Raw genomic sequence first — 13,751 nt, 5'->3', positions numbered from 1 at the left:
ACTGGCGTGCTTAAAATTCAATTGGGTCTCACGTCTTTCCCAAGGAAACATAACATTTGCTCATTAGGAATATCTCCCTTTTCATTGATAGGGAGATGTTATCAATACATGGTGGGGGTATTTTGTAGGTAGAGACTAGACCTGTTCATGGGCCGGGCAGCCCGATGGCCCAGTTCGGCCCGATCCGCACCTCGGTCGGGCTTGGTCATGTAATTAGGTCCGTGGGTTTGACCTCAGGCCTAATGTAGTAAACCCAACTGTGTTACGGCCTGGGCTCGGGATTTGTCAAAAAAGCTTGGCCCGACTCGACTCATCATTATATATTTTATAAAATACCTAATATATATTTTATATATTATATACAATATATAAATAATATAATATTTATTGAAATATATATATTTATAATTTAATATATACATTTTTTTGTTTTTTTCTTTATAATTTCTCTCTCTCACTCTCTCTCTCTATTCAGTCGTTTCAACAATAGTAATAATATGGGATGAATTTCAGGCTTAGGCCTAGGCCCAGGCTTCGAGATTTTTATAAGGGTCAGGTTCGGACCCAAGTTGTAGGCCTGATGGTCGAACCAAGCTCAAACTTAGGCCTTAGAAAAATCTATTAATACAGAGTGAAAGCCCAACCTGACCCGGTCCAGCCCATGAACATAGTAGAGGCGTGTAAGAACATTTGGTGAGTAGATATTTGAACTAACCGTCGCGGGAAGTCATGGGATTTGCTCCTCACCAATGAACGTCTCATAGTCACATCCACTGTGCATTGATAACATTTTCCGTGAATTATAATTAATAACCACGGGAGATATTCCGCGCCCTGTGTGAGGAGCAGATCCGGTATTTAAATCCGAGTATCCGACGACAACCAAACGTTTCTTCTCACGTGATGATCCTTCGTTAAGTCAGAATCCAGAAAAAGCCTGGTTGAGTCAAAACCCAGAAAGAAAAACCGGAGTACTCTTGTTGTATGTTCCCGCGAGGACAAGATGGTGTCTGCATTCTGCAGCCCTGTGTCTTTGTCGAACGACAATGGATATTGACGGCATCAATGCTGACGACAACGGCGAAGCCGACGGTTTAATCGCAGAGGTGCTTTTTTATGAATAGGAGAAACTATGGCCATCGAAGGCGAAGAACACGTTTGACAGAGCCCAGCTTCGAAAAATAATAACCATGTACGGTCGTTAGGTGAATGCAGCTACTGAGTTCGAAGTTCTAGGGTTTTCTTCTTGCTTATTTTTGTTTTCGTTGGGTTTCCTTTCGTCTAAGTTACTAGGTTTTTGTTTACCACACATTGAAGAAATTCATGAAGCTCTCTAGCTGTATTGGGCCAAAACTCGAATTAGAATTGCACTGTACGGGCCATGAAGTTAAGTTAGTTAGAGAGCAAAGAATGACAACTTTAAATGGAACCTAGAGTTTGATTTGAAAATGTCAGTTTCAATGGAGAGGCTCGCTAATGAAATATGAAGTAATCGCAAGACTTGCGAAGAAGAGGAGTCTAAAATTCCACTTATACCACCGTTTTAGCAGGCACGGCTAATTGGTTACTCATAAAAAATATCTTTCAAATGTCTTGTTATACCTGCATGCAAACTTCTAGTGATTGGTTCTCTATTCATGTTTCTTTTTCTTATACACCTGCAAATTTCTAGTGATCGTTTTTGCACTCATGTTTTTGGTTTCATTCTTTTGTTCAAACCATTAGTGGTGTTGGTTTAAGCAAGGTGCGACAATGTCTGTAGCGGCTCCCGGTCAGCTTAATCTTGATGAGTCTCCCTCATGGGGATCTCGAAGTGTCGACTGTTTCGAGAAGCTGGAGCAGATTGGCGAAGGAACATATGGGTGAGTAAAAAAAAGAGAAGAAAGAAAGAAAGAAAGAAAGAAAGAAAGAAAGAAAGAAAAGTCGTTTATTTATTCATTTTCATATTGTCTCCTTCTGTCCTCTCCACGCTAAGAACTTTGCTGTTGTTACTTATTTTTTGTTACATGCTTCTTTCTCCCATCCAGATGATATCAGTCCGTTTATTAGAATGCCAAGTCAACACTCAACTGTTCTGTGAAAGATTGATATTTTATTTCAATTTTGGATATTTTTGTGTGTGTTTTCCCCACGTCTAGAAATGAAGATTACACCAAATAGATACGCCATCAAAAGGCTAATAAGATATAATATACGACGTGGTCTCTTTTTTTGTGGTTAACATTATTGTGATGAATCCGATTCTTGATCAGTGTGATTAAATATTGTGTTCAAGTATGAGTCCTCGATGTTGTAAGGATAACCCTCAAAAGCTCATCCTCTATCATTTCCATCTTGAAAAGTTACCAGATATATTGAGTTGGTTGATCTAGGAACTCAATGGAATAAGTGGTTCACTCTGGAATCCAAGGATCTTGCCTGTCCAAACTGGTTCTTAACACTGTTTAGAGTGTTTTCTTGTATCCAGAGTTTATATCAATACATATTCTCTCTATCATTTTAATAAATGAACTTTTTAAAATTATTCATAAAGAAGTTTCTCATGTACAGCAGTTTTTTATCACGATATATGTTGTTCTGGATTTTGTAGTGTTGCTTGATGGCCAGTGTAGAATTGCGTAGTCATAGAGATCTCTGTTAATGAATATCTGGTTTATAGGAATCTATCAAAAAAAAAAAAATCTGGTTCTTAGTATTTTCTGTTTATGGATAGTAATCAAATTAAAATAATTTTTAGCTTGTCTCTAATTTGATGGTGCCATTTTTGCAGTCAAGTGTACATGGCTAGAGAAATCAAAACAGGGGAAATTGTTGCTTTGAAAAAGATACGGATGGACAATGAAAGAGAAGGGGTATGGTCAGCCTTTCTCTTGTTATATTGATAATTTTATTAGTTATGCATTTGGGTTTTGTAGATAGGTAGAGATGTTTGGAGCAGGATGAACTACAAACAAAGGTGTGTACAATGGGTTATGGAACCAATCAGGAGTGAACACACTAGTTTTCTGTATACATGCGGTCCAGACCTTATGTGTGCAGAGCATTGGTGTATTAACTCTTGAAGGTTCTGTAGCCTGTTGTACATTCCTTTGTAGCTCATCCGGACACAACATGTTTGTGCTGTTTAACATTAATGTTAGAATATTCAAACAATTTGGTTTTACTGCAGTTTCCAGTAACTGCAATACGTGAAATTAAAATTCTAAAAAAGTTGCATCATGAAAACATAATCAAGTTGAAAGAGATTGTCACCTCCCAAGGTATGTTTATTTTCTGAGTTTGCATATTTGCTTCCTTCTTACATGTGCTCAATGAATAAACTCAGTTCTTCCAATATCTCATATTTGGATTTACAAGGTGTTTTTTGTTGTCTTTCAGGTCCTGAAATGGATGAGCAAGGAAAACCGGGTTAGTGGTTCAGTGTTGTATATAATATAGTTTAGAGTTATCGATGCCACTCCATGCCTCTCATTTTCCAATTATTACTTTGAGTGGTTGATAATCCTTATTGCAAAAGTTCTTTAATATGAATATCAAGGCTGAGGATGCAACATTGCTTGTGATAAAAGTTTTTCAGAAGTAGAGGAAGGATACAGAAGGAAGATGGGGGTGCTGATATTAAGATTTAATCACAATTCTGATTTTCTTGTGGTCCTTTGAATGGATGCGTTAAGCAGTTGAAATAATTTACAAGTCAACTCAGCATGTAGAGGTTCGGATTCTTGTGGCGCCCATTTGAGAAACTTGTGATGATAGTATCGGGTTCTTTAATTGTTCAAATTTTGAAGGCCATGTAGTTTTCTTCCAAGTCTTTCAGAATTCTTCTTGGTACTAGCAGTCTCTTTGGGTTTCTGTTGGGTTTTCTCTTTTGAATTTGGTGGTTTTCCTGCTCTTGTGCTTTACACTTTCTGAGGGTCATTCTGCTAGGGTGGATGTATCAAAAGGGGTTTCTTTTTTCTGGGGATTCAATTTTTTACAGTAGTTTCTTTCCTGTGGGTTTTGAGCTGTCATTTTTTCCCTCATACTTTCAGCTGGGAGCATCCATGTTTCTTCTAGATTGATCTTGCCCTTTTGATGGGTGAGAAAATCAATTAATGATCTGTCTGGTTCTCCTACAAGATAAAGGGTGAAGATGTATTTTATTGTTGGACTAGATTTTCAGTTCCCCAGATCAAGGTACCAAAAAGGCACATAGCTTGGAAAAGTACACGTTGTCTTAGTAGTAACTGATGGATGCCAATTTGCTTATGTTTTTCTTCTCAGTGCTATATGAGACAACTATTGACTGGGCTTCATTACTGTCATGTCAATCAAGTGCTTCATCGTGACATCAAAGGTTCTTACCAAATTGAGTTACATCTTTTGTACTAGTTCATTAAATTTCAGAGGCGGGTTAATATGTATACTAAATTTGTTATTGGCAGGCTCTAATCTTCTAATAGACAATCAAGGAAATCTAAAGCTTGCAGACTTTGGGCTTGCACGGTCATTCTCCAATGACCACAATGCAACTCTTACAAATCGTGTTATTACTTTGTGGTATAGGTAAACAATTATATATTTGGCTAACATGGACAAGATATTGATATCCATGTAGTTAACCTTCTTTTCAAAACTATGTACCACTTTTGATTAATGGTTCAGGTTGGTGATGGTTTGTTTGGACAGACCCCCAGAATTGCTGCTTGGAACCACAAAATATGGTCCAGCTGTTGACATGTGGTCAGTTGGTTGTATATTTGCAGAACTTCTGCATGGAAAACCAATATTGCCTGGGAAAAATGAGGTAAGGCACTCTTCAGGCTGGGCCATAAGCTTTTTTTTTTCTTTTTTTTTTTTAATTTTTTGAGAAAAGGTAAGGTATTTCCATTATGCAGTATCGGCTATGCACAATGAGGCACTGTGCAATGTTGCATTATCCTATACAAAAATGGACGATAAGCTTTAGAGATAGAAGATTGGGTGTCCATGCTTGTTTAACTCTAACATGAGGAAATAGAGAACTGTTTATAAAAGATACACAAGGATATATGGGATGTTTATAGAAGATAACATGATTCTGAATATGCATTGAAGTCCTTAGATAAGTTGAGGGGAGTTCACTATATTCTAGAATTGGGGGCGTTACATTGGTTTATTTATTTATTGATACAAAGAGGGAAGAAAGCACTAACAAAGTCTTGGGGTATTGCAACCCACAAGTCTTCCACCCTGATCCTTTCACACCATCTCCTCAAGTCTTGACTTTCCATGTCCATGTGGCCCTGGCTTTCTTAAGTCCACTAGTTTGGTTGGCCTCTCCATATATATGATTGACTGACTTTGATTCTTCTCCAGCTATCGTTTAACATCACTTTAACATCTTGGGTAGTCTTAGTGCGCCACAGTGGTTCCACACTTCCACTTTGCCTCTAATACAATCCATTGTGAATTTAGAGTCCCTTACAGCTCTATTACAAAGAAAGTTGCTGTGTAAGATTTCTTCCAACGCTTCCTTGGCTGCCTAGGCTTTGGTGGTGTTAATCAAGTTGGTGCATATCCACTTAGAGTTTAAGTTGATGATGTTGTTGGAGTCTCTTGCCACCCAGTCAATTGATGCATCTCCATTGATGATTGACCATTTTGACCTTGACAGAAGCATCGAAGTTCATTAAGAAGTTTGATTGGGGAGGCTTCTGTCAAATTTGATGTCTACTTTAATTGGAATTGCATTAATCTTGTTACCTTCTTGGAAGCCCTTCAAATCCCTAGCTGCCTTCTTGACAAGATTGATTGGGTTGAAGCTAACTTTTGTGAAGGCACAAGAGTTTCTTTGAAGCCATAAGTTCCAAATTAAATATGCCATCTTTTTTCCTATAGACTTGTTGTCTCTATGATTTTTTGATCATAAGAACCAATTTGTTAAGTCTTCATTTTGTTTGGGGCCTATAGGATTTTTTTTTGGGAAATTGTCTAAAACTCACCATGAGTTTTCAGCATTTCTCTTAAACTCACCACAACTTTTCAAAATATCTAAAATTCACCATATCCCAAACTTGACGTTAAACAGATTAACGGGCATTAATATATTACCATTTTAATCTTCATAGAAAAGTATAAAATACATACAGAATAAATTAACGGGTGTTAATATGTTACCATTTTAATATTTAGACATGAAAAAAGGAAAAAGTTCAAAAAAATATTTTCAAATATAAAATACATAAAAATATAGGAATTACAAAAAATATAAAAAATTAAATAAATTGCAAACAAAAAAAAATTCAAATTATAGAAACTATAGAAATTGAAAAACAAAATCAGAAAATAAAAATTGTAAAAAACACAAAAAATTTATAGATTGCAGAAAATAGAAAAATGTAAAAAAACAAAAATTATAAAAAACATCGGAAATTATAACAAAACATTAAAAATGCAAAAAAAAAAAAGAAAAATGAAAACTGAAAAAGATCATTTTTCCTCTAACTCACCATTCAAGGGTAATTTGGTCATAAAAATTGTTATTTATGCTGACACGGACACCTCTGTTAAGAAGCATTAACGGTACACTAATGGAAGGCGAGTTTTGGAAAATAAAAACTTACTGACATGGTGAGTTTTAGACATTTTGAAAAGTTGTGAGTTTAAGAGAAATGTTGAGAACTCATGGTGAGTTTTAGACAATTTCCCTTTTTTTGGTAATAAATTAAAAAGAAATTTTTTAATGAAAATGGAAGATAAAGCAAACAGGTCACAAGATATCACCCCCAGGATAACATCCACTGTCCACCAATACACAACTCTTCAACCCTAGATTTTAATTACAGGATAAAGAAATCAAACCCAAAAACACCAAAAAAGCAAAGCAAAATCCTGAACCCAAAACAAGACCCAACCCCTTTAATAAACCCCACCCCAATAAAGCCCTTGCATTAGAATACGCCTCAGGAACCTTCTCCAGACCTTTCTTCAGTCAGTGGATACTTGTTTGGCTCCACAGCAATTAATAGAAAGGTGCTTCATTATTTCATTCTATTCCCTGCAATGCAAATTGGCAGTTTGGATCTAAGCTCCAATCCTTTTACTTCAGTTTGTGCCTGGTGGGCAGCTTGTTCATTATGAGCGTCCATAAAAAATTGTTATCTTGGGCTGAATATTCAATATTCAAAGGAAATTCTTTTGTTGAATTAGCCTCTTTTCATTTCTCAGAAAATTTGTGTGGGCCTAGGTTACAGAATTATTGGTAAAATTTCCTTTAGAAACCCCCCCTATTATCCATCCAGCTTTGAGGGATGTAAATTCCTGCAATCCTTTCAACAATATATCTTGGGATCGTTGCTTCTAGCTTTCGGATGTCCCGAGTTTTCATGTCAATTTTGATAAACTGGTCTACTTTAGCTTCCAAATCAGTATTTTTAAAATCATTTAATCCAACTTGTTTATAGACAGGTCCATCCCTGCTCCAATTATGAACCCAAAAGTAGATGTTTTCCGATCTCCTACAATCCATTTGGATCCTCTTTGAATCTGATCTCTATTCTCTAGAATGCCCTTCCATTGCTAGAATAGCTTCCTTTCTTTATTCTTGCTTGCATAGTTGCCAAAGTGACAAGGTGCCCTTGGAGGCTCGCCTCACCCAATCTCCAAGCAGTTTTGTTAGGGTTTAATCAACACAAATTGTTGTATTGAACCCATGGTTCAAAGTATTGATACACCTATGTGTATTGGCAGAGGTGTATCGGTACTTATAATGGTACTCCCCCTTTTTTTTTTGGTTTTCAATTTCATTTTTAAATATAATTATATATATTATTTTAAAAAATGGGTTCCTGAAAACACCTATAAACAGGTGTATTGGGGCCCCAAAGATACAATACAATATGCCCGATACAGGGCATATTGTATCGAAATTTTGATCATTGATTGAACCCTCAAAGATTTCAAAACCTGAACCAATAAGCAAGGGAAGAATTTAAAATTTTGTCTAATAAACACATTTTCTTCTTCCACCTTTTCTTTTCTTCTTTTCCTATAACTAAAGTAGGGGTTCAGCCCCTATATGTTTTTGAATTTTCTTTCATTTCTTCTTTTTCTTCTCATAAAATGTTGATTTTCTAGACTTAAACATGAAATTTATACTTATCTTATGAAAATTATGGATAATTATTAAGGAAAGATGGTTATAGAACCTAGGCAACTACCCTAGGATATATGGTTTTACTTTAAAAAAAATCCATCGCCAAGGTGGGTGCCTAGGCGACAAGGTGCCCCCCTGTCGCCTAGCCTTGCCTTGGAGCCTTGAAAACTATGCTTGCTTGGAAGTTTGTTTTGGAAAGATACCTTGCTCTAATCACTTAGGCCCATAAGTTGTTTTTTCCCATCAAAATTTTCCAACCTAATTTGGCCATGTAGGCCACATTTATGTTCTTGGTTTTCCTAATCCCAAGCCTCCTGCCTTAATGGGTTTACAAATGTTATTCTAGTTTGTCCACACACTATTGGTTTCCATCTTCTAGATTTTCCCTAGAAAAATTCCCTTTAAATTTTGTATAGTTGTCTGATTGTGGATTTTGGGAGAGGGAATCATGACATTGGTCACTGATTTGATAAGGGTGTTCTTGTCAGCTTTTGAAAGTGTTGGCTTTCCATCATTGTAATTTGTTATGAGCTCTGTTATGTCTTTGAGACTCTCTCTCTCTCTCTCTCTCTCTCTCTCTCTTTTTTAGCAATTCCACTCAAAACTGGAGTTACCAGATATTTGGCTTTACCTTTGGAAATTGGGATCCTTAGTCTCCTTGATTTTTTGGCATCTCTTTGGAGTGTTCTTTCAGGAGAAGATTCTTGATTTATTGTAATTTACCTTTTGTTCGACCTTCTCATAGTCCTCTAGGTTTTCCAACAGTTCATTACACCCATTTAGAGAGGCTCTGCAGAAAAGGAGGCAGTCGTCAGCAAATTGCATCAGAGGCATCTTTGGACCATTTTTGGAGGCTTGCACCCCATGTTAGACTTTCTTTTCTCCATATGGGCACAAATATTTCTAGTTAGGGATTCAGCACAAAGGATAAAGATATTTGGGGAGAGGGGGTCTCCTTGTCTGATTCCTTTAGACACATGGAATTTTGGTCCTAGAAGGCCATTGACTAATATTCTAGAGGACACAAAGGAAATACATTCCATGGTCCACTGGATCCCCTTTTCACAAAATCCGAGTTTTCCAAGGCACTCAATAAATTTCCATTCCAGCCTATGGAGACTTTCTCCATGTCTAGCTTACAGCACATTTTGGTGCCTTTGGTTTTCTTGAAGGAGTTGAGGACTTCATTTGCAATTAGAATGTTGCCCGTGATCTACCTTTTTTATATGAAGGCACTCTGATATGGTGAGATTACTTTTTCCAAGAGAGGACTCAGTGCACTAACCAAAATCCTAGTTATAGTTATGGTTTAATTTGGACCTCATCAACATTATGTTTTATGCGAAACCTTATGTGCCATGTTGCTTTTACAATTTGATCTTATTCTTCCCTTGTCAGTTGGTGAAATATGACATAAATTACAATATATATTACTCTGCCTTTTAAGGGGATTGGTTTCTTTAAGCAGATTGGAAAAAGAGACCTGCATCACACCTGCGTTTTTGGTAATTATTTCGCAGCTAAGGCAGAGATTCCAAAGGAGTTCTTGCGGTTCACTATATTTTTTTCTCCATTTGGCATGTTTTGTGAACTGTTTGACAGTTTGGCGGTTGGATGACAAAAGGTGAAGTTTGGTCTATGCAAAAGCTGGCTCTATCTGGTCATTTCCCTGTGCAGGCTAGCCACAAACTGAATTCACATGCTTTCATCAAGGAATAGGAATGGAGATACTGAAGCCAACCATTTTTGGTGGTTTTTTGTTCTTTGTTGGTTTTATAGAGGCTAGGTTGGCGTTGGAGTACTTGTGTGGGATCTGAAGTTTTGTTTTCTTTTTTCTCTCTCGAGTGACTTCTGGTCACTCTCCTTTGTAGTTTATTTTTTCTTTAATAGATTTTATTTTATTACAAAAAAAGGCACACAAGGGGCCTAAGCTTCACAACCCCTTCCATACCCTGGTTCAGTAGTCAGATATTTAAGGCTTTATGCTCATTTGTTTTTTTTTTGATAAATGAGAGTGATTTTATTAATTCAAATAAAGAAAATATAGTCATCCCAGGAGGAGGGACAAGGTGTTACCTCCCCTAGGGATTGAACCATAAGCACTAAACACACCGGGCGTATTGGCCCGTGTTGGTACATTTTTTTTGAAACCGGTTCAGAGGGGTCGGTTTAAAGCCTGGCTACCCTCTGAACCGGTGGCTGACCTGATACAACCCCTTGAGGGGCGTATCGGTAAGCCATCGGCACGATACGTATCGATACTTTGAACCTTGATTACAAGGTAGCCCAAAACAGATCTCCCCTTGATACCCCTTGCTTGGCCAGAGAAGCAGCCATTGCATTTGCTGGTATGCTAATCAACTGAACCCTGCCTGTCAGATTTCTTGTCAGCCATTTAACTTTCTTTAACATATCCCTGTGGCCCCAACAAGTTGTTTCTGGACCTGTCAGCCAGCCCACTGCTTTGGAATCCCTCTCAATTATCAAATTGTTCACTCCAAGTTGATTGGCCAGCTGTATACCTTGTACTGCTGCTAGTATCTCAGCCCTTACAGAATCACCAACACCCACTGGTCCTGAAAATAAAGACATCATGTTACCGTCTTTATCTCTCAGAATCCCTCCTATTCCGGATGGCCCCAGAGGTACCATCAAAATTCAATTTTACCATTCCTTCCAATGGGGGGTTCCATTCTACTTGTGGTTTGTTCTTTGTGGAAACTGTGGAAGCCGCTGCTGCCCAATTTCTCCTCAAGTCATCAAAGGAGTAATCCACCAACAACGGCTTTATGCACTCCTTGACTTCAGCAAGGCTTCTTTCATTTTTTTGAAATATTCTAGCATTTCTCTCCTCCCATAACGTCCACAAGGTAGCAGCTCTGATACATTTCCACATTAGCTTCCCTCTTTTTGTCATTCTCCCAAAGGCGGACGGAGTAAACAACAGCTTTACTTCGGAGGGAAGGTTCCACCTGCACCCAAATAATGATACAACCTAGTTCCAAATATTGGCAGCAAAAGAGCACAATATTAGCAAATGGTTACAGTCCTCATCCTTCACTTTACACATAAAGCACCAATTTGGGGACAAAACACATATAAAGTTTCTTCTTTTGCAAGTTTTCCACAGTATTGATCTTACAATAATAGGCTTCCCGACAGAACACAGCTATTTTAGGAGGTATTGGCCTTGACCAAATCTCTTTAACAGGGAAGACCTGAGAGGAGGGGGTGGAGAAAAGGGATTTAAAGAAAGATGCACAAATGAAGGAGCCAACTGGGGTTAGAGAGCAAACCCTTTTATCTGGCTTTATGCTCATTTGTTGTTGGTAAAAGAAGAAATCGTAGACTTAGAGGGAAAAGAAGTCATCTGCAATTTGTGTTTGATTTCGGCTTTCGGGTCTGATTGAAGAAGGTGATTCGGTAAGGGCAGAACTTCTGGCAACAGTTTTGAGGTCCAGAAAGCTAAAGAAATGGGAATTCTAAGGTTGATCATTGAAGGGGATTCTAAGATAGTGGTAGGGTGGTTGAAAAAAAAAAGGTAAGGGAGTGGTTTGGTAGATCAGAAATGAAATCAGACGCTTCAAGTGGCTCCCAAAAGATCTGGATATTCAGATAAGATGGGTAAGAGGATAGGCTAATTGTCTGGCTAAACAAGGAGCTCACAAACAACAAATGTATTGGGTGCAGTTGTAATAGGGTGGTGGAGTGGTATTCACAACCTCTTGTTTTAACCTCCTTCCTTTTTAATCAATCAATGAAATATTTTGTGTTACTGATAAAAAAGGATAAAAGAAGGCCATTACTCCATTACTCAATGTTGGTCCCAGTTATCCAGGGCATTGGGAGGGGTAGACTGGATATGGTCCTAACCTTTGGCATTTTCCTTTTTGATAAAGTGGTCACCCTCAGACTCAAACCCACATTCTCATGCTTGCAAGCTTGAAATTTTACCATTACACCAAGTAATGGCCCCTATATACTAAAGATAACTACTTGGAAAAACATATAATGATCAAGCTATCTACAGCCTCATTCTTTAACTCAGCTGATTATGGCTCTCTATAAAAGCAAATCTGAAGACTAAAGAAAGAGGAGAATTAAAATCATCTATTGTCTGATTATCAAGTCCAATTGACTACAGTTTCCTTCCAAGTGTAAGATTCAAAAGATAATGCTATCTATGGTTGGACTATTTAATCTAGCTGACTATAGTCATTAAAGAAAAGAAATGAGAAGGAAACTTGTAACCCAAGAAGTGTTTGTATCAACTATCAATTGTTATATCTGTACAAAAAAGGGATATGATGTTGTAAAGTTTCAGGGTTGTATTTTGTAATTCTCATTACTGTACAATTTTGATATGAAAAGTGTAGGTGTTCAAGACTGCTATCAGTCTTGAGCACTAATAAATTTCAGGTTCGAAGAGGAGAGAAAGTATAGAGGAAAGAGGAGAAAGAGTAGTGGGAGAGCAGTAGAACACAAACTTTGAAAGGAAGGACAGAATCTCAATTATTCTGCCGCTGCCACTTCTATTTAATATTTATAGGTTATGCTAGTTACATGAAAGGACACATCTGCCCTTGATATTTACATAACACATAATAATATAAAACTGAAAAATAAATAACAACTAGAATAACAACAGCTAACCCTAGGATGACTAGGTACATTCTACCCCACGGACAGAGTGGGATCACAGCTGTGGGGCCCACATCAGTGTTCTCTACACTCCCCCCTCAAGTTGGGAGTAAATGTTTATCATTCCCAACTTGGATAGATTCACCTCTAGCTTCTTTCTTGGTATGGCTTTGGTGAGGACATTTGCTAGTTGCATACTGGATGTGATGTAAGGGAGGCATACTTCTTGAGATGAGACCCTCTCTCGTACCAAATGTCGGTCAACTTCAATGTGTTTGGTTTTGTCATGTTGCACTGGATTATGTGCTATGTTAATAGCTGTTTGATTATCACAATACAACATGTATACCCCTACTCGGGTGATGGAGCGCAGTCCGGCCGGTCTTAGCTGTCAGCGGTTTCACCTCTGAGCTGGAGCAACGGGGAGCCTGAAACGGGAAAGATGAGGGAACTCCGGGGGGAACCCGGTGAGATAACTCTGAAGCTCAAGTTAGTACTCTAGGCAAAGTATAGACCAGATGGTGCAAAGTTCACATGCCTTGTTGTTGGGGGTAGGGGGCCTTTTATAACCACTTCGCGCACTCGCTTCGAAGCCCTTGTCAGGTCGGGTATGATTACCCTTGCATTTGTCAGTTTGGGTGTCGTCCTTTCTGCTGGGACAGAACCGTCACTGCCTTTTGTTGGAACCGTCTCTGTAACTGGAAATGGCAGTGTCAATAGGCGGTGGCAGGTGGCCGTTTGGAGTGCGGCCGTCAAGCGTCAGATCCCAAGTCAGTCAGGTGCGCCGCCCTTGGGTACGGACTTCCTCGGTGTCAGGGATAGTACAGTTTGTTTGGTTTTGGTGTCTTGAGGGCGATGTGGAGTGGTGAGCGAGGCGAAGTCTTGAGTTCGGAGGTATGTCCTGTATTGCTATAGGGCAGGCTAGTTCGGCGAGGTGTGTCCTGAACTGCTATGAGGCAGGCCAGTTCGGCGAGGTGTGTCCCAAACTGCTATA

At 38.4% G+C, this 13,751-nt stretch overlaps 1 protein-coding gene across 1 annotated transcript in view; it reads left to right on the top strand.

Annotated features, from left to right (window-relative positions):
- Window positions 1-729: 729 nt before the first annotated feature.
- Window positions 730-13,751, top strand: part of LOC148850496 (cyclin-dependent kinase C-1-like) — a 29,972-nt gene continuing 16,950 nt past the window's right edge. Inside the window, exons 1-10 of the mRNA XM_088944221.1 lie at window positions 730-1,192; window positions 1,726-1,862; window positions 2,771-2,852; window positions 3,170-3,260; window positions 3,379-3,408; window positions 3,928-3,992; window positions 4,120-4,176; window positions 4,264-4,336; window positions 4,425-4,545; window positions 4,669-4,786. Of these exons, the coding sequence (XP_088800347.1) occupies window positions 1,753-1,862; window positions 2,771-2,852; window positions 3,170-3,260; window positions 3,379-3,408; window positions 3,928-3,992; window positions 4,120-4,176; window positions 4,264-4,336; window positions 4,425-4,545; window positions 4,669-4,786 (747 nt within the window). The 5' untranslated portion in view covers window positions 730-1,192; window positions 1,726-1,752. The remainder of the gene's footprint in view (window positions 1,193-1,725; window positions 1,863-2,770; window positions 2,853-3,169; window positions 3,261-3,378; window positions 3,409-3,927; window positions 3,993-4,119; window positions 4,177-4,263; window positions 4,337-4,424; window positions 4,546-4,668; window positions 4,787-13,751) is intronic.

Source organism: Nelumbo lutea, chromosome 5, assembly GCF_056320005.1.
Source record: "Nelumbo lutea isolate HS-2025 chromosome 5, American lotus-T2T, whole genome shotgun sequence".
NCBI lineage: Eukaryota > Viridiplantae > Streptophyta > Magnoliopsida > Proteales > Nelumbonaceae > Nelumbo > Nelumbo lutea.
This window is presented reverse-complemented; position numbering and strand designations above follow the sequence as displayed.